This window comes from Paralichthys olivaceus, chromosome 3, assembly GCF_024713975.1.
Source record: "Paralichthys olivaceus isolate ysfri-2021 chromosome 3, ASM2471397v2, whole genome shotgun sequence".
In the NCBI taxonomy this organism is placed as follows: Eukaryota; Metazoa; Chordata; class Actinopteri; order Pleuronectiformes; family Paralichthyidae; genus Paralichthys; species Paralichthys olivaceus.
Genome location: NC_091095.1, coordinates 223,384 through 242,500, shown reverse-complemented (window position 1 = coordinate 242,500; position 19,117 = coordinate 223,384). Strand labels below are relative to the sequence as shown.

The 19,117-nt window shown below is 46.2% G+C and overlaps 3 protein-coding genes across 7 annotated transcripts in view; 2 read left to right on the top strand and 1 right to left on the bottom strand.

Moving 5' to 3' along the window:
• Positions 1-4,837, top strand: part of plppr3b (phospholipid phosphatase related 3b) — an 8,866-nt gene extending 4,029 nt beyond the window's left edge. The window contains exons 5-8 of one of the 2 annotated variants that reach the window (XM_069519458.1): positions 11-206; positions 1,270-1,327; positions 1,587-1,760; positions 2,167-4,837. In XM_069519458.1, the coding sequence (XP_069375559.1) occupies positions 11-206; positions 1,270-1,327; positions 1,587-1,760; positions 2,167-3,552 (1,814 nt within the window). In that variant the 3' untranslated portion in view covers positions 3,553-4,837. Of the gene's footprint in view, positions 207-1,269; positions 1,328-1,586; positions 1,761-2,166 lie in introns of both variants that reach the window. The other variant, XM_069519453.1, reaches the window with a different exon arrangement.
• A 1,087-nt stretch (positions 4,838-5,924) lies between these two features.
• On the bottom strand, positions 5,925-13,549 carry misp (mitotic spindle positioning). Of its 3 annotated transcripts, none has more exons than XM_069519517.1 (5): positions 13,402-13,549; positions 9,300-11,265; positions 7,904-8,130; positions 7,580-7,618; positions 5,925-7,122 (listed from the first exon to the last, which is right to left on the bottom strand). In XM_069519517.1, the coding sequence occupies exons 1-5, from the start codon at positions 13,423-13,425 to the stop codon at positions 7,027-7,029; spliced, it is 2,352 nt and encodes a 783-aa protein (XP_069375618.1). In that variant the 5' UTR covers positions 13,426-13,549; the 3' UTR covers positions 5,925-7,026. The 3 variants fall into 3 exon arrangements, with proteins under 3 accessions (XP_069375618.1, XP_069375632.1, XP_069375623.1); XM_069519531.1 differs by having other exon boundaries at positions 9,300-11,215; positions 13,402-13,521; XM_069519522.1 differs by lacking the exon at positions 13,402-13,549 and adding an exon at positions 12,960-13,096.
• dbt (dihydrolipoamide branched chain transacylase E2) lies at positions 13,421-18,936 on the top strand. 2 transcript variants are annotated; one of them, XR_011240113.1, is made up of 12 exons: positions 13,421-13,559; positions 14,180-14,312; positions 15,173-15,248; positions 15,329-15,510; positions 15,586-15,713; positions 15,852-16,095; positions 16,314-16,480; positions 16,563-16,640; positions 16,757-16,948; positions 17,482-17,509; positions 17,756-17,827; positions 18,000-18,936. XR_011240113.1 is itself a non-coding variant. In XM_069519580.1 (11 exons), the coding sequence occupies exons 1-11, from the start codon at positions 13,515-13,517 to the stop codon at positions 18,165-18,167; spliced, it is 1,485 nt and encodes a 494-aa protein (XP_069375681.1). In that variant the 5' UTR covers positions 13,421-13,514; the 3' UTR covers positions 18,168-18,936. The 2 variants fall into 2 exon arrangements, 1 of the variants encoding a protein (XP_069375681.1); XM_069519580.1 differs by lacking the exon at positions 17,482-17,509.
• Positions 18,937-19,117: the final 181 nt, after the last annotated feature.

The window sequence follows — 19,117 nt, the reverse complement described above, 5'->3', positions numbered from 1 at the left end:
CTCTCTCCAGGTGTGCATGTGTTTGGTCTATGTGCAACCGCTCTGGTCACTGACGTCATCCAGTTGTCGACAGGTTACCACGCCCCCTTCTTCCTTACTGTTTGTAAACCCAACTACACTCAGGCCGGAGTGTCATGTGACAAGAACCCGTACATCACCAAAGACATCTGCTCGGGACACGACCAGCACGCCATCATGGCCGCCAGGTCAGTCTCTCTCTCTCTGCCTGTCTCATGATCTATAAATAAAGATGGATGACATGACGGCTCCTTAAGCTGAAGCCAAGTCGTCTGGATCAGCGCCTGGAGGCTGGCTGCAGTCTTAAACCTCTCCTCCTCCATGGTGGTGGATGGGACATGGACCAAATCAAGATCAGATGTTTTTTCACTGGTCCTGTTTTCACTGGTGGCTGCTGACTCCAACGCAGCTCTAGATACTGAACGCTTTCTAAATGAACTTGTTTTTCAGGACAGTCCGGGTACAGGGCAGCTCCCAATGAGCTTCAGAATGGCAGTTATTACTGCTGCAGGACCTAAAGAACTGGAGACCTGTACCTCTGCCGTGTGGGGCCTATACAGTCCTCTCCAAGGTCTTAGCTTCTAGACTGCAAGAGGTGACAAGTGTATCTTTCCATAGACCAGGAAAAGGCTTTTGACCAGGTTGAATACCAGAATCTGTGACACAAGCTCAGAGCTTTTGGGTTCAGCCCAGGTTTCATAGCTAAGATCCAGGTTCTGTACTGTTAGATTGCGAGTTTACTGACAATAAATGTTGGTTTGGCTGAAACTTTCAGTGTTCGGAGGAGGAAGCAGCAGCGATGCTGCCTCGGTCATTTCAGTGCAATCAACACTAAAGGACACATTTCAGCGACCGAGGCGACCCACCGAGCATGAAACATAAAACATGTACAGTCACCGTTTATTTGTTTATTAGTATTATATTTTTATATAGTATTAACTATTATTATTATTTATTATTATTATTATTTGATTTAGTGCTGCAATGGCAGAGGAACGAAGCTCCGACTGAATCAGGCTCTTCTCCAGTGAAGTGTTCTGAGCCTCTGTTTGGATGCAGTAAAAGTCCACTGACTTGAATTAGTACAAAGAATGAAGGATCTGGACTCATGGTGACGTCGTGGAGGATTTATTTATTTATTGAACTGTTTGTTGAAATGTCCTTTTGAAAGATTGATAGAATAAAGTTACCTTTTAAAAATCAAAACAATCTCTCTCTCTCTCTCTCTCTCTCTCTCTCTCTCTCCAACAGGAAGACGTTTCCTTCCCAGCATGCAACTCTTTCTGCCTTTGCTGCTGTTTATGTGTCAGTGAGTAAAGTTTGATCATTGACAAACTTTCACACAAAAGACCTTTGATGTGAACATCTTCATAATCAATAATATGCACAATAATCATTCATTAAAACTTTGATGAACAACAATCAACACTACAATCAATAATCAACAATGATAATAATGCATTTGGAAACATAAATATGAGACTTGATCATCAAATATGATTATGATGAGAGAATTGATGAGTTATGGATCTGTGATCAGTCTCTCTCTCTCTCTCTCTCTCTGTCAGATGTATTTTAACTCGACCATCTCCGACAGCACGAAGCTGCTCAAACCCGTCCTCGTCTTTGCCTTCGCCATCAGTGCAGCGATATCGGGTCTGACACAGATCACTCAGCATCGCAGTCATCCCATCGACGTCTACGTCGGCTTCCTCATCGGAGCCTTCATCGCCACCTACCTGGTGAGATGATTTCCTGTTCATGACACACGTCTGTTGTCAGTGACACGGACACAGTACACGTCAAACACGCAAACCTTCACAGTATCGACAACCACACGTTACACAAGCACCCACAAATAAAAATCCATTGTGTGTGTGTTTTCATTTGTGTGTTTTTGTGTTTTTGCTTTAATGTTTTCAAAAGAAAACTTTTAGGAAACAAAATAAAAAAGGTTGAAATTTGTTGAAATCAAAAGTTTCAACAGATTTGTAGATTATAATTTTTACAGTGTATACGCTGTAAAAATGAAAGTAAAAAGTGTAGTAGTAATAGTACTTGAGTAAATGTACATAGTTACTTTCCACCAATGTTTTCTAGTTTGACTTTTCTTCATCCTTCAGACACTGTTTTATTTTCGTCCTTCAGGCGTTTCACGCTGTGGCTAACTTCAAGTCGTCTGATGACAACACTCCAACCCCGCCTCCCCCTCCTCCAAAAGAAGACCCTCTTCGAGCGCTGACAGAGCGAGGACACGAGTCCGTCTATAACAAGGGACCCGCCTCCGCCTCAGAAAGTAATGATGAGATTGCGGCCGGTCCACCCCCCATAGACCGGCTGGAGGGCCTCGGGCCCCTGCAGAGGGAGAAGACCTCCATGGGGAGCCTGAAGAGGGCCAGTGTGGACGTGGAGCTTCTGGCTCCTCGGAGCCCGATGGGGAAAGAGAACATGTTGACCTTCAGTCATACGCTGCCGAGGGCCAGCATGAGTATTAACGGGGTCCTAGGGGCCAACGAGAGACCAGAAGACCCGGTTCAGCCAGTTCAACCAGTGCAGCCGGTGCAGCGGCGTCTGAAGGCCGTGCAGGTTCCCATGGACCCAATGCGTTCACAGCAGCTGGTGTCGGAGTGGAAGCAGAAGTCGATGGAGATGAGAGGCCTGAGCATTCGGGATGAGGCGGAGCGGGAGGCCAGCGAGGATGGCTCAGATGTGGGCTCTGTGGGGACTGACGATGGGGGGTCTCAGGTCCCTATCTACCAACCTGCGGTGCAGTCTGTGAGGTCAGCTTCCAGTCACAACCCTACTCCACCTCAAGGGGGCGCCAAAGCTGTGGCAACTCCCAGACCACCACAGATTCCTGAAGCAGGACCCCCACCAGTGTCGCCAAAGAGCGCCCTGACTCGTGCCAAGTGGCTCGCCATCCGGGAGAAGACAAGTGGGGATGGGTCGGCCCGTGGTGCTGCTAACCAGCCACGACTCATGCAGGTCATCGCCATGTCAAAGCAGCAGGGACTCCTCCCCTCCTCCTCTGGGGAAAAGTCCTCTGAGACCACCTCCACCTGCTCCGGTGCCTCCTCCACAACCAACTCACCGCACTACCGCCCCCCCTATGAGCAGCAGAGGGAGGGGTTGGGTATCATCACGGTGGATGCCCATGCCCCCCACCATCCTGTTGTCCAGGCCCTGCCCCCTCCTCAGGCCCCTTCCCTCACAGGTAATGGTAACCCGTGGGAGTTGGCGGGGGCACCAAATGGGGGCGACTCGCGGGACTCCTACGACCTCAACTGCCTGAACCGAGGAGACTCGGTAGCACACAACAGCAGCTTCCGGCCACACCGATCCACCTCACGGTGCGCCACTATCAACCCTGACCCTGCCCTGCCCCCTTCTCACTCCCAGGAGGACATGACGGTGGATGCTAAGATCGCCATGAGACGCAAGACGGCTCTAGTCCTGTTGGATCGAGAGATTCGTAACCAGGGTGACCAGGAAAACTATTATAAGAGTTTGCAGGGACGGAGGTTCAAGGATTAGTCTCTTACCCTTTTTAAAATTAAAGCCTTATTTTAAAACTGCTCACTAACAGCGAAGAACCTGCTCAGTGCCGACATGTTCAGTTCTGATGCTCGGAGGCTCAAGTGTGTCCATCAATCCGGATTTTTGTCCAGTGTTGTCCGCCAGAGGCACTGTTAAAGTTATAATATGACACATTTAGTTCAATCACGTCACACAGAATACAAGTTCAGTTGAGGTTGTGGGATGAGAGTGAGGTTGTGGAATGAAGGTGAGGTTGTTGCGACTTGTATACTTTCACTAACATGAAACCCCCCCACTTAACGTTGGCATAAGCAAAGTGAAACCCGTCTCGTCAGAAGTGGATCCAGTAAAATGTCTTCCTGACGACAGAGCTGTGAATTTATCTGACGTCTAATCCGGTGAGGCGACCGACCACAGTCTCCGAGCAGGAAGCTGGAAAGTTCCCAGGGCAACTTGTTTTTTAATTACCTGAAGTCAAAGAAAGTATTTATGAGGAAGCACAAACCTGAAACGTGCAGTGAAGACCCTGTGATTGTTTCCTGTGTTCAGACCATCACGACTCCGCCCACCGCTTTCATGACGTCAGGATGTCGTGGCGGTGGCGTGTCAGTCGCATGAGATCTTACACTGACTGCATATTACCTGGATGAGTGTGTTGCGTTGTGATGGCTATAGTGATTCTCAGCATGTTGGTTTGTTTGGTGCTGCTCTGTGATTGGTCGAGGCTGCGCATCTGTGTGAATGTTTGTATTAACATGAGATTAAATAGTTATCTAGATAATGATATTCAGAATTTAAAGATACATTCCATGATTTTAAAGTTTCCTGTGTTTGTTACTAATATACAGTATCTTAAATAGGCATTTGTGAATAAATCATAAAACCAAGTTAATAACTTGTATTGACGTTTATGAAAAAACGTTTACACCTAAAGTTGTAATTTGTTCAAAATGAGCACGAAGTCAAACCTTTCAGAATAAAAGTCATATGTTTGGATGTAATATTAGAAAATCCCACAGTGACCTGAAACTAAACGAGTGTGTATCTGTAAATCTGAGGCTGATGATTGTGTCTGTGTAGTTACTGTGTTTGTGTTGTTGCACGTCGACGGCTCGATATCCTCATCATCTCTTTTTAAATTCCTGAAAACTGAAAAGAAACTGAATGTAAAAAACCTGTTTCTGTAAATGTTGTGACGGGAAAAATGTGCCGCTCTGAAAAATAAACGGAGGATGGATGCTGCATGCTCGTCTGATGAACAATAAAAAAATCCTACTTCTTCGACATGGAGTCCTTCAAAATGAAATAATTCAGTGTTCAGAATAACGTTCGGCAGAATATTGTATCATGTTTATTTAAATACTGTTGTTCAAATGAAACTTTATTGTTCTAAAACAAGCCCCACCAAAATGAATTGTTGACATTTTCTTTTATTACTTGTTTCTTTGCTTCAAGTCAGTTCTGACTACAGAAACGTTTTTCATGTATTATGCAGTTTGAACGTTTAACGGAACGTTTTTTATTGTTATCACATTTAATTTGCACAGAATCAAATCATAACATATTTCTCACGTTGTACTTCCAGTTTATTATTGGTCTTCTTCCTCCACAGGTTTGTCCTGGAGCATCTGGGTTAACCGACCAATGAGAGCTGAGAGATGAAAGACCTGCGAGACCTTCCGGGGATTGTGGGAGATTTCAGTCAGCTTCTTCACATACGGTGAGTTCCACTCGGTCTGAGTGAGTCTCGATCTGCCAACGTGATCTTCCGGCAGCTGCTCGGTAACAGACGTCAGGTCGGACTCTACGTCTCTGTTTTCTGTTTTCACTGAAGATTACAGACGTTGAGGAAAGAATGATGAACGAAGTTAACTGACAGGTGAGAGGACAGAGACAGATGAGAGGACAGAGACAGATGAGAGGGCGGAGACAGATGAGAGGACAGAGGAGAGGACAGAGACAGGTGAGAGGGCAGGAACAGGTGAGAGGACAGAGGAGAGGGCGGAGACAGGTGAGAGGACAGAGACAGATGAGAGGACAGAGACAGGTGAGAGGACAGAGACAGAGGAGAGGGCGGAGACAGATGAGAGGACAGAGACAGATGAGAGGGCGGAGACAGATGAGAGGACAGAGACAGATGAGAGGGCGGAGACAGATGAGAGGGCGGAGACAGATGAGAGGACGGAGACAGAGGAGAGGGCGTCCGACATACGAAGTTACAGACAGGTAGAGACAGACAGATACAGACAGGTAGAGACAGACAGGTAGAGACAGACAGATACAGACAGGTAGAGACAGACAGGTAGAGACAGACAGATACAGACAGGTAGAGACAGACAGGTAGAGACAGACAGATACAGACAGACAGGTAAAGCTTCTTTCAGTTTTATTATATTCCTTCAGTTTTTAATTTTTTCAACACAAAACATGTTGTCTCATCATGTGACAGCTGATTGAATGAGGACAGGAGATCATCTTAAAGGACCAATCAGGAGCAGCCTCTCCTGTTGGAGTGTTGTGAGCTGTGTCTCAATTCAGCAGCTGCATCCTGTGGAGGACCAGGTCCACACTTACGTCCTGTGGAGGACCAGGTCCACACTTATGTCCTGTGGTGGACCAGGTCCACACTTACGTCCTGTGGAGGACCAGGTCCACACTTACGTCCTGTGGTGGACTAGGTCCACACTTACGTCCTGTGGAGGACCAGGTCCACACTTACGTCCTGTGGTGGACTAGGTCCACACTTATGTCCTGTGGAGGACCATGTCTACACTTACGTCCTGTGGTGGATTAGGTCCACACTTACGTCCTGTGGAGGACCATGTCTACACTTACGTCCTGTGGAGGACCAGATCAACACTTACGTCCTGTGGAGGACCATGTCTACACTTACGTCCTGTGGAGGACCATGTCTACACTTACGTCCTGTGGAGGACCAGATCAACACTTACGTCCTGTGGAGGACCATGTCCACACTTACGTCCTGTGGAGGACCAGGTCAACACTTATGTCCTGTGTAAACTGCGTGGGTCGAACCGAAGTGAGATGTTCTGCTCTTTCTATTTCGTCTCAAGCTTGTCCCGCAGTTACAACCATTGCCTAGCAACAAAGCTACGGACGAAAAAGGTTGTTCGGCTGATTCAAAATTTAGAAAATATGTTTTTTTAACATGTGCACCTTTAGCTGTTGAGAACTTAAATTTAACAATAAATCATCCTGCCATGGGCGCGTTTCTTTTTTCTGCCATCATCTCTTTAAATAACAGTTAACTGGCGTGCTATGATTCCTGGGATAGGTTGGGCCAGGGGGACGGACACATTTTGGAGGAGCCTTCGAATCGGGACAGTCTAGTTGCACTGTGTGATGCAATCAGTCTACGAATGCAGCCGGCAAAGGATGCGGCCCCTAAATTGAGACACAGCTCCAGTTGTAAAGCATTTGAAAGTCCCACTTCAGATCCTGGTCCTGGATCTAGTCTTGCTGGTCCTTCTGGTTGGTAAAGACTCCAGCCTCCCATCGCAGAGCTCGTTGGTTTTTATGTCGAATGACACGAGTCGACTCAACGACCTGAGGACAGACATAAAGACACAAAGAGTCAATGAGTCAAAGATACAAGGAGACAGAGATAAAGAGACAGACAAATTAGGTTGAGGAGTCACATTTTGATAATGACACAGACAGAAAATATGTTTGAATTTTTGAATGTATAGCCTTAGCCTGATTTATTTATTTTCTGAGCCATGTGTCTCCAAGAAGAAGAAGAAGACGTTTGAATTTAAAGGACCAGTTCAACATTTAGAGAAAGGTTACAGCTAGCTTAGCTTAGCATAAAGACAGGAGTGCATGGGAAACACAACTTAATTTATCATTAATGTTAGAGACCATGGGGTAGCTTAGCATAAAGACAGCAAGCAGGAAGAAACAGTTAGCTTAGCTTAACAGACAAGAATCAGGGGGGAAACATAAGAACGCCACAGACATCACAACGTCACAGTAAAAGAGAGTAAAAGTGCCGTGATCGTACCTCATTGTTCACGTCATCAATCGGCTGGATTCCTGCGTACTGACACGAAAACAGGAAGATTCATTCCTCGTCATCAAAGCAAGAGAATAATTCAGTGATTGAGCCGAACAAAAACATTTCACATTAAAATCTGCAGCTTTTGATCGACTTCATGTCCCTCCCCCTGTTTCCTGCCTCTCTTCAACTGTCCATTAAAGGCATAAAATAATATATATACCTAAAAAAAATTTAAAAAAAAAAGTTCTATAGAGACCAGGGCTTTATTCTGAAATATCACTGACAGGATAAAGAATCTCCAAAATAAAAGCCTTGTTATGAACTCACTGAGCTCTCCTCCAGCTTCAGCTTGACTCGTCTGTCCTCAAAGTTCTGCAGCAGGGTACCTGTGAGGCCCCTGAGAGGAAGGGGTCCTGATGGGGCCACCACAGGGGAGGAGGTGAAGGAGCGGGGAGCAGGGGGCGAGGAGGTCCAGGGCTGGGCAGTGATAAAGGAGATGGAGGACAGACGCACAGGGGGACAAGCTGAGGAAGAGCACAGACTGACGGGTTTATCTGAAACACAACAGGAAGGAAGATGACATCATGAGTGACATCATCAGTGATCACCCCTGCTGTCGTGTGGAACTTTCGGTTTGGTTACGTTTGACCTTCGTCCTTCAGATGCAAAAAGTCAAAGTAACAGCAGCATCAATTCCATTCACATTTTACTAATGGATAACTTGTCCCCCATGAGAATATGTGAAAATATGAACATGTCAACATGCAGGATGTTCAGGATGAGATAAGATAATACAACAATGGAGAAAATGTGTTCAGCACATTCAGGATGTTCACAACGTTCAGGACTTTCTGTCTGTCTCTCTCCCTCTCTCTCTTCATCTTTAATCCTCATACTGGATAACGTCATCAGGTGAAAGCATCACGTTTATAGTCAAATGAACTGAAGACAAACACTTAAATATTTATTCACCAGCTCATCTTTGATCAAATCCTTTGTCGAAACCTCGGACTCACGTTATGTTACTTCGTTTTTCTGTGGTTTCCTGTTTGAAGGTTGTTGCTCTGGTCCAGTTAATCATCAGTCAAAGTGAAGCTGACCTCTGCTGGATTTTGATCGTGCCCTCGTTAAGTTACTCATTATCTCACACACCAGACCAGAAACCAAATCCTCAGTAATGTTTGTGTTTGCTGTGGATAGAAGCAGGTGATCTGTTTGTTTCACATCTTTATGATAAACTAAGCGAACCAGCTTCTGGCTGTAGCTTTATATATGTATATGCATTGCAGACATTTGGGTGTAAGGTTTCCTTCTACTTGTTGTATAAGGGATCTTCAGGCAGGAGGTGCTACAGTTAGAATTCAGCACAAATTAACTACAGCAATAAAGTTGTGAGAAGTGTTCACGATTCTGGGTCAGCACATAAATGTTAACTTAGTCCCAAGTCCCAAGTGATCAAATTACTCAAAAGCAACTGTTTACACCAAAAACAAGCAACTGACAGCCTTTTTCCCCTGAGCTTTATTTTGAAAATTAGAAACATCCTGTACCTGCTGAGAAACTATTCCATGCAATTGTTCGCTCTAGGCTGGATGATTGAAGGTTCTCTTGTGGTTCTAGAGTCTGTAAGAGTAGAACAGGGGGTAGAACCTTCAGGCTCCTCTCCTGTGGAACTAGATTAGTTTTCCTGTTTTGTAATCCAACCTAGATAAGAACCACATACCTGTATTTGCAGGTGGGTAGAACTGACTGACGGCCATCTTGGTTGCCTGTTCCACTAGAGGAGTTGGAGAGAAGAGCTGATGACTGGGTTTCTTCCTGGACTCCCTCAGCTCCTGTTCCCGTCTCAGGGCCTCCTGGATCTCCTTCTCTATGAAATCTGGAGCTCCTTGTTCTCTGGACTGCAGGCCAGTGGACTCCAGGTTTTCCCTCCAGGATTGAGGCATGGTCCAGGCCAGTTTATGCTGAGGTGTCAGTGCTGGGGAGGAGGAGTGTGATGGAGTAGTTGGATCCTTGTCCAAATGTCTTGACCCCTGGACAATCAAGTCCCTCACAGTGAAGGAGGTGAAAACTGAATTAATTTGACTTATGGACAACTCGGTTTCTTCAGGGTGTCTATGAGGACAGCAGGGAGACAAGAAGACATCTGTCTCTCCAGACACAGACAGAGGTCTTTTGTCTTGTTGGTCAATCTTGCACTTTACCTCCTCAAGCTGCTGTGGAACATCTTGGTTGTGTTGTCCCAGGATCCCTTCCTGCTGCTGAGGTTCTTCACTAGTCTCGATCTCCTTCTGAAAGTCTTGCGGAGTGATGAAGCTCAAACAAGTCTTTTCTTTAACTTTGATGGGTGTGAGCGATGACTGTAAACGTTTGGTTTTGATTTCGACGATCTCTTTCTTGCTGTCAGTGTGCTTCAGGCCGCGAGAACGCCTCAGGTTCTCCTCGCGTTCCTGAACTAATCGGATTTCCCTTTCAATTGGAGTCTCGGACTCAGGTGTGGACTTGCAGCCGATGTTTTCATGCTGAGTGTCGTCATTGAACATGACTTTGTCACTGGTGTATCCGCCACCCACCTCCACCAACAGCTCCTCCAGGCCAGAGTCCAGGTCATCAAACACACTGCTCTTCCTGCTCAGACTTTCCTCAATCGGGCACCCTGTGACCTTCCTCTCTGGGTAGGTCTTATCTGCGTCTGATGGTTTAAACTGATCTGCACTGTCACTCACCTCCATGCTGTCAAATGTCTCCACCTGTCTAGACAAGAACACATCAGGATCCTGCTGAAAAGATGAGTTCAGATGTATTGCTGAGAACTTCAGAGGATTAAGGTTGTGCTCCATCTTCAGGAACTGTTGTCGCACAGCACCAAAGTTGATCTGCTCCTTGTCGACTGTCTCAGATTCAGCTGGTTTAGGAGGTTCTGTTCTGGTGCTGACAGGACTATAGTTCACACTGAAACCTTCTATCAGTTGGTTTGTGGATCTGTTCAGATCCAGATTCTCCAGAACATGCAGCTGATCTTTGAAAATTGGGTTCTTCTTTTGTGCTTGGCTGTGAATGATCTCCTTGCGGAGCTGCCTCTCCTCTTCCTCCCCCACCACTTTGAGGACATTCTCTGGATCCACTTTGTACTGTGATTCCTCTATGCTCTCTGAGAATAGGCTCTCTGGCTTCCTGCTGCTGGTGTAGGTCTGTAGTTTGAATCCTTTCTCCTCCCTCAAGGTGAGCAGCTGAGCCTGCCGCTGTGGTGAAACCATCCAGGCTTCGTTAAGCTCTGCTTCTTGACTCGATGGATCCTCCACAAAGGAGTAGAAGCCACAGTGAGAGCCTGAACTGCTGCTGGGAGAGCCTGAACCACTGCTGGGGCTGCTGGGGCCACTGGGTTGCCACTCGTCACTGATGCTCCCTCTGTCTGGGGGCCCATCGTCCTGCTGGGAAGCGCAGACCACCAAATGGTTGCTTGTGACAGAGCTACTTTCTGAGCTGAAGACTGCACTGTTCAGGTCAGGGGCGTCACCTCGGATTGGGCTGGCAATGGTCCGCAGGTCTGAGGGTTGCAGCAGGGGTGACAGAGGCTTCAGAATCCACCTCCTTGGGGTGCTATCCATGGTCGCACTGAAGGGGTAGCTGCAGGAGGCGCTGTTGAGACAGTGGGTGATGATTCTGATGGACAAAGATGGCGACCAGATCTGAAGAGTAAATACATGCTGATCATTCTTTAAAACAACAATAGAGATGATGGTTACTGTGGAAACAAGTTGATATGCAATGAATCAAATTAATAATATAATACAAAATATATATCATTAGCATCATTACATCTTAACAAGTTTGACAGAGATGAAATTGCACCCCCCACCCCCACCCCAAGTCTGCTGTGATTTACACAAATAAAATAAATTGAATCCAATGTAATGGAGGTTGAGCTAGTTACTATGGCAATAGCAGAGAGAATGAGTTGGTTGCTATGAGAACAGCGAGCATTTTTTGGTTTCTATGGAAACAGTAAAGACCACAGACTGGTTGTCATGGAAAGGGGTTTGTTATTTATGAGACGGTGGTGAGGACAGGTCACTGGTTTCTATGGAAACAGCAGCATCAAGCATATGATCTTATGAGCTCTGGATGACGTTGTTTTACACGTTACCTGTTTCAGTAATGATAAGTTCATTCCTGAGGACCTTTGCAAAGCATCATGGGATTCACAGTCTTTAAAACCTCCTTTAATTCAGACCCACTGATCGTGAATGAAGTTCCGACTGACAGAAACTGATTGATCAGTGATGACACAGGAAGTTCACTCAAATCATATGACTGAACAGCTGGATTCACTTTATTATCACAACTGTATTTAAAATGACTGAACCTTTAAATGAACTCAATCCTCTGTCATGAGTCACATTTAAAGATTTAGATAAAAGAGATTTTTGGCAGAAATTGAATATAAAATAATCCTTGTGATGTTTTCATCTAAATTGTATGAATTGTAGTTTTCTTTACCATAGAATGGATTTTTATATTTAAATACTTTATATTTACATGGAGAGGGAGGGGTGCTCTCTGTGGAGGCCGACATGTTTTTTACTTTCGTCCAAACTGGACAAACTAAAACCTTTTGAGTTTTCATGACAACTGAAGTTCACCACAGGTCCTCGCTCATGTTGGGAAGGGGAGGGTGAGATGAGGAGTATTCTGCTTCAACATGCAACTTCACCTCTAGATGTCACTAAATTCTACACACTGAACCTTTAACATTTAACTTAATACATGGACCATGTCTAAAACGTCTATGTCAGGATTTTGTGTCACAGTCGTTTAAGTTCAGGCTGTTAGACTCTGATTAGTCAGTCTGTTGTTGTGCTGATAACAAACACACACGCACACACACACAAACACACACACACACACACACACACACACACACACACACACACACACATACACACACACACACACACATACACGTAGGTTGAATGGACAAGAGGTCAGAGATCAACCCTGACAATGCAACAGCGAATCTGAACAGCGCCACATTCAGGACAAACTGTGTAAGACCGGAGAAGGTAAGATTAGTGCTCCTTACGTAAGGACATTTACTGGATGGCTGATGATATCACAGATCATGGGACAGTTCTGATGTCAGGGACCAATGAACTCTTAGTATTCAAATAAAAGATAAGGTGGTTGGAGTGAGCTCAGCAGCAGGAACATTTCTAAGACCAAGAGTTAATGTGAAAATTATTTTTACATTAAAGATTTAATGTAAAGATAAAAAAAGAGCAGACAAACACTTTCATCACGTTCAAATATTATAAATGATTTTCCATGGTTAAAAGTTGCACATCTAATTAAAACTGTTGATTATTGAACATGATTCTCTTACCTTCACTTTCCCGCTGCAGAAAAAACTTTCTGAACAACAACTGACAAAGTTCACTGTCTATCATCTCATCTGAGGCCCCACCCACCACATTGACAACGCCCACTTGACATGCGCGCTCACAAGTCATTATCATTTATATAATAAGTGTATATATAGATTTCTTTTTTTATTTCTTTATGGTTGAGATCAAGATCAGAAAATGTGTTCATGACACTGAAGTCAAATCAAAATGATTGAATTAATTTAATCAATTTGTAAATGAATTATGTAAATTATATAAAAGCATGGATGTAGTCTTCTTACAATAAATACATTTTATTTTCATTGAATCATATACATTTTAGTTGTATTTAGTGTTTTTATTTTGTGTGTTTTAAATTGTTGCTTTAAGTCAATACATTTTAAAAAGTTGAAAGGTTGTTGCAGTTGTTCCTCCACTCACCGCCCGGGGGCAGCGTTGCGTCATGTGTACTGTTGACGTAATAGAAGAAGAAGTCTGTGCGCTGATTGGTCTCTGACTGGGGCGTGTGGCTGTGACGTGAGCAGAGAGGAAAGATGGCGGCAGTGACCAGAGGCTCGTTCAGTGCGCTCAGACGGCTGGTGAGGAAATTACACGTGTAAACGCTCCAGATGCTAAAGTCTTGTCCTCACCGTTAGCTCTTTAGCTTAGCCTGTTAGCTGCCGTGCTAACTCCGATGCTAACGTATTGAAATACAAACTAAAAGTACATGCTAACACACCGGCTGGTTGTTAGCTTCAGATAGCATAGTGGAGTTGGAGATGAAATCAAACGTCATTGATTCAAGGCGGGGTCTAAACAACAGCGAGAAACAATACAAACACAACAAGAGACAGACAACAGTAAACAACAACACGAGGGTCAAACAGCAGCTAAAGGCTAGCAGCTAAAGGCTAACAGCTGCAGGAGAAACTCAACCGGAACTGTGACCGAGCTTTAGAGCTGCGTTCCAGAGAACTCGGATATTCCGACCTCCTACTCGAAAGAGTGGACGCCTCACAGAGTTCGAACTTGTGAACTCGGGCAAACTTCATCTACCCCCGTTTCACGGAGCAGCGGCGTCTTCACCGCGCACCGGGACGCTTGGAGGTCGGAATATCCAAGTTGTCGGGAACGCAGCATATGTAATCAGTGACGTCAGTGTTGTATCTGACTCTATCTGTGTGTTAATAAAGTTTTGATGTGATTGTCTTCCGGTCAGCTGACTCATCAGTACCGCGGCAGGTGTTTCCGGCTGCAGAGCCTCAGGTCACAGCGCGTCCTGCCGCCGCTCGCGGTCACACGTGACAGAGATGAGTGGACGTTCAGCTGCAGGACGCTGCACGCGACTGTGGGTGAGTCCAGACCGGGTCCAGGTCCAGACCGGGTCCAGGTCCAGACCGGGTCCAGGTCCAGACCGGGTCCTCTAAACTCGTCTGTGCTTTTATTGTGAAAGTCTGAACTTCCTGTGCTCCCATCACATCGAACCACATTCAGGTTTTCAGGAATCAGGAAGTTGACAGACTGTAATTCAAACACGGCAACAAAACTTTATTCACTGAAGAAGTGGCAGCACTCACCTCTGTCCCTCACCTGTACACTGTCCAATCAGAGACACCACTGTCCAGAGACAATGTCCAATCAGAGACACCACTGTCCAGAGACAATGTCCAACCAGAGACACCACTGTCCAGAGACATTGTCCAATCAGAGACACCTCTGTCCAGAGACACTGTCCAATCAGAGACACCTCTGTCCAGAGACAATGTCCAATCAGAGACACCACTGTCCAGAGACAATGTCCAACCAGAGACAACACTGTCCAGAGACAATGTCCAATCAGAGACACACTGCCAAACACAATATTATGAAAACATGTGATATGTAATAATGTTGTTGAATAACACAATGATGATATAACTAAACAAATGCTGAAAGGGATGGGGGGGGGGGGGGGGGGGGGGGTGAACAAAAAAAACGCCTCCATTCTGCTCCTGTGATGTCATCAAGTGTCCACAAGCCCGACGTTCAAATTCATGAATTCATCGTTTTTATTCAAAATGTATCTGATGTCTCCCTACGAGGTGCGTTCAAAGACCCTCGGGCACAGCATCGTGTGGCTACGTCTGCTAGCTTAGCCACTTCCGGTAGTGGACTTTTAGACCTCGTTTCCAAAGTTACTGATGATGTCGTCTGATATGTGTTTTTTCCTCAGCAAATCGAGGACCAGTCGTCCAGTTCAAACTTTCGGACATCGGAGAGGGAATCATGGAGGTGACGGTGAAGGAATGGTAAGTACTGAGAGAACCCCCCCACCAATAATACTGCCCCTGTGACATCATCTTCATCAGAACCTGTTCTTGTCTGTCAGGTATGTGAAGGAGGGCGATAAAGTTTCTCAGTTTGACAGCATCTGTGAGGTTCAGAGTGACAAGGCGTCCGTCACCATCACCAGCCGCTACGACGGCGTCATCAAGAGACTCTACTACGATGTGGACGCCACTGCGTTAGTGGGCAAACCGCTGGTGGACATCGAGACGGAGTCCAGTTCAGGTGAGACGACCTCATGTCCTGGTTTTAGTCTGGACCCGGGTTCAAATCCAGACTCACTGGTCTGTTGTGGTTCAGAGGTGATCCAGGAGGAGGACGTGGTCGAGACGCCCGCTATGGCTCGAGAAGAACACACCCACCAGGAAATCAAAGGACACAAGACCCAGGCCACGCCCGCTGTGAGACGCCTCGCCATGGAGAACAACGTGAGTCTGTCCTCAGTCTTTCTCAAGTCTGTCCTTGGTGTGTCCTCAGTCCATCTTCAGTCTGTCCTCAGTTGTCTCTAGTCCGTCCTCAGGCTATCCTCACTATAACCTGGACTTGGTTTTACCTTGTCCTCTCAGATAAAGCTTAGTGAGGTGGTGGGGACAGGTAAAGATGGACGGATCCTGAAGGAAGACATCCTAAACTTCCTTGCAAAGCAGACGGGAGCCATCTTACCTCCGACCCCAGTTCATGAGATCCAGACTCCAGGACCGGTCCAGGTTGCCGCCGCCAGGCCCGTGAGCACTCTGGCTGCCACTAAACCCCCGCCCACCACAGCCAAACCTGTCTTTACCGGGAAGGACGTCACAGAACCCCTGAAAGGTCAGAGGTCATCAGTGAATTGGACCTGTCTCCAGACGGTTCAGGTTTGAACCAAACTGTCTTCATGACTTTAATCCTGATTTAAAGTCTGAAGTGCAGACACTGAATCTTGAGCTCATCAAGACTAGAAAAGATCTAGATAATCCAGATCATTTATTTTGTCATCTGCTCAGATTGTCAGTAGTTTCAGTCGCTGAACTCAATATCTTTTTCTGGAGGTTTCCACAAAGCGATGGTGAAGACGATGACGGCGGCGTTGATGATTCCTCACTTTGGTTACTGTGACGAGGTCGATCTGACCCGCCTGGTGGCGTTGAGACGTGAACTCAGATCAGTGGCTGAAGGTCGAGGGGTCAAACTCAGCTACATGCCCTTCTTCATCAAGGTACCACAGGACATAACGAGGTGCACGCTGATTGGTTCATGTCTGCTGCTCACATTGACGCTGTGCTCTCATTGGCTCTCAGGCGGCCTCCCTGGGTCTCCTACACTTTCCGATCCTGAACGCTTCTTTGGACGACAGCTGCCAGAACATCACTTACAAGGTAGCGTGCGAGTCAGTAGATCAGTAACACATGAACTTTCTGGTTCGCCTGAGCTCTGTGGCTCCTCATCATCTGCTGCGGTGGTGGCGGTCATGACGGTGTTTCCTGTTCCTCAGGCGTCTCATAACATCGGGCTGGCAATGGACACAAGTCAGGGTCTGCTGGTTCCAAACGTGAAGAACGTGCAGCTGCTCAGTGTGTTCGACATCGCGCAAGAACTGAACCGTCTGCAGGCGCTGGGGTCAGTTGGCCAGCTGGGAACCAATGAGCTGAGTGGAGGAACCTTCACGCTGTCCAACATCGGATCAGTGAGTCCAGCTACGTAACTAATACGCAACTAACGCACAACTAATATTTAACACAACAAGTATAGCGCAGACGTCCGTTTGTTAAACACGCAGTGTGGCACCAGTAGATGTTAGCATTTGTGAGCTCTGACCAGTTTTGTTACAGATTCATCTGCTGCTGCTTCCTCCATGTTTTTATGACACAACAAATACGGCGCCTGCATCTTGGAGTTTTGCTGAGTTTGGTTGATGTTGGACAGAATCAACCATTACAGTGTTTCCGCTCAAATCTTTTAGGATCAATGAAGAGATAATAGAATCAATGGTGATGTGATTATTTTGATGCTCTCCACATCGATGCACTACGGCTTGTGGCCCTCTGCAGAGAACACTGTGTGTGTGTGTGTGTGTGTGTGTGTGTGTGTGTGTGTGTGTGTGTGTGTGTGTGTGTGTGTGTGTGTGTGTGTGTCACATCTTGTGTCTTGTAGCAGATGAACAATGAGCGTTCAAAATGTTGGACTTATCTTCAATGTCTTTAAAAACGTGTCTCATAGACTCTCGAGAGAATCCAACAAATACAAGGTAAACTTCACACATGCACATAAACTCACCGTGTGTGACATCATTGCTCACTGGGGTTGATGCTGGACAGTTCTTACTATGAGATTTACACTGGAAATCAACCACGCTTAGAATTTACGTTTTCACACCGTGGATGATGTCGCACTTTAAGATCTGAGAAACAAACTGAATGAGACTGTACAGATATTCGACCAGTTACATTAGGCCACAGCAGTGACACCTCTGACCTCTGTCTGTCTCCGTCAGATCGGGGGGACGTACGCTAAACCGGTGATTCTTCCACCAGAGGTCGCCATCGGAGCTCTGGGAAAAATCCAGGTTGGTCCAGTTACGACACACTAACTGTCCCTGAGCTTCACCATGGTCTTCATCAGCCCAGTTACCATGACAACAGAATGATGCGTGCTCCACAACATACAATTTTATTAATTAAGGATCATATCAAACTGATCAATAACTATGTTCTAACCTACTTCCTGTTTCTGTTAAGGTTCTTCCTCGGTTCGATGCTGGCGGTCAGGTGGTCCCAGCTCGCATCATGAAGGTCAGCTGGTCGGCAGATCATCGCATCATCGACGGCGCCACCATGTGTCGCTTCTCCAACCTGTGGAGGGAGTACCTGGAGAACCCGGCGAGCATGGTGCTGGACCTGAAATAAAGAGGATTGTTTGTCATCAGCCCCGGGAGACGGAGACACCACACGATCAGACCTTCCCCCCTCCTCCCCTCGCCGACTTTGCCTCATCTGTTTGGACGCCTTCATGTTTGATGGCCATCGTTTCCTTGTTGCCTTGAGCCGGGGGGAGGGGCTGAAGTCAGTCTGTCAGTCATGTTGTTTTCATGATGACTCTTCACCCTCAGAGTTTAGAAGTTAACGTGAACTCCTGGATCAATAATTAATAATTGATCTGCAACAAATGAATCACACACTATATTCAGAACACCCTCCCACCCCGCCCATAATAATAATAAGAATGAATCGTATCATCAGGCAGTCATCATCTGCATCATCAACATCTTCATCTTCTGTGTCTCCAGGACACAGACGTGGACAGAAGTTGATCAGATTGATATATTGATCCGATGATGAACAGCTGCTGTATCAAGAGTCACCTGCTGCTCACATTACATTAGTGTAGCTGTATGATTGTGACCAGCAGGGGGCAGTGACCTCACATCAACATGTTGGTCCCTGCGGAGTTTGTGTCCCCGATGGACCTCGCTCCAGTGTTTGGTCTCCTCCTCCTCGAGCTGTGCTGGACGTCTCCGTCTCTTCTCCTGGACTTCTTCAGTGCGCCCTGGGGACTGCTGGGTAAAAAGCACTTGGTGTTGGTCGTCTGTTACAGTTTTTTCTGCTGTGTTTGTTTTTATTGACACTACATGTAAAGAGATGAATGTGAATAAAGTTGAAAACCTGATCGAAACAACGAGAGCTCAATTTACTGAAAAGGTTTAAACTCTGGTGACCTCGACTGCAGCATTAACAATGCTTCACACTCACTGAGCACTTTATTAGGAACACCTGCTTGGTGGTGTGATTGTCCACTCAGCCAATCCCGTGGCAGCAGCTTCAGGTAAAGTTCGACTTAGACTTGATCTGAAGGGCTC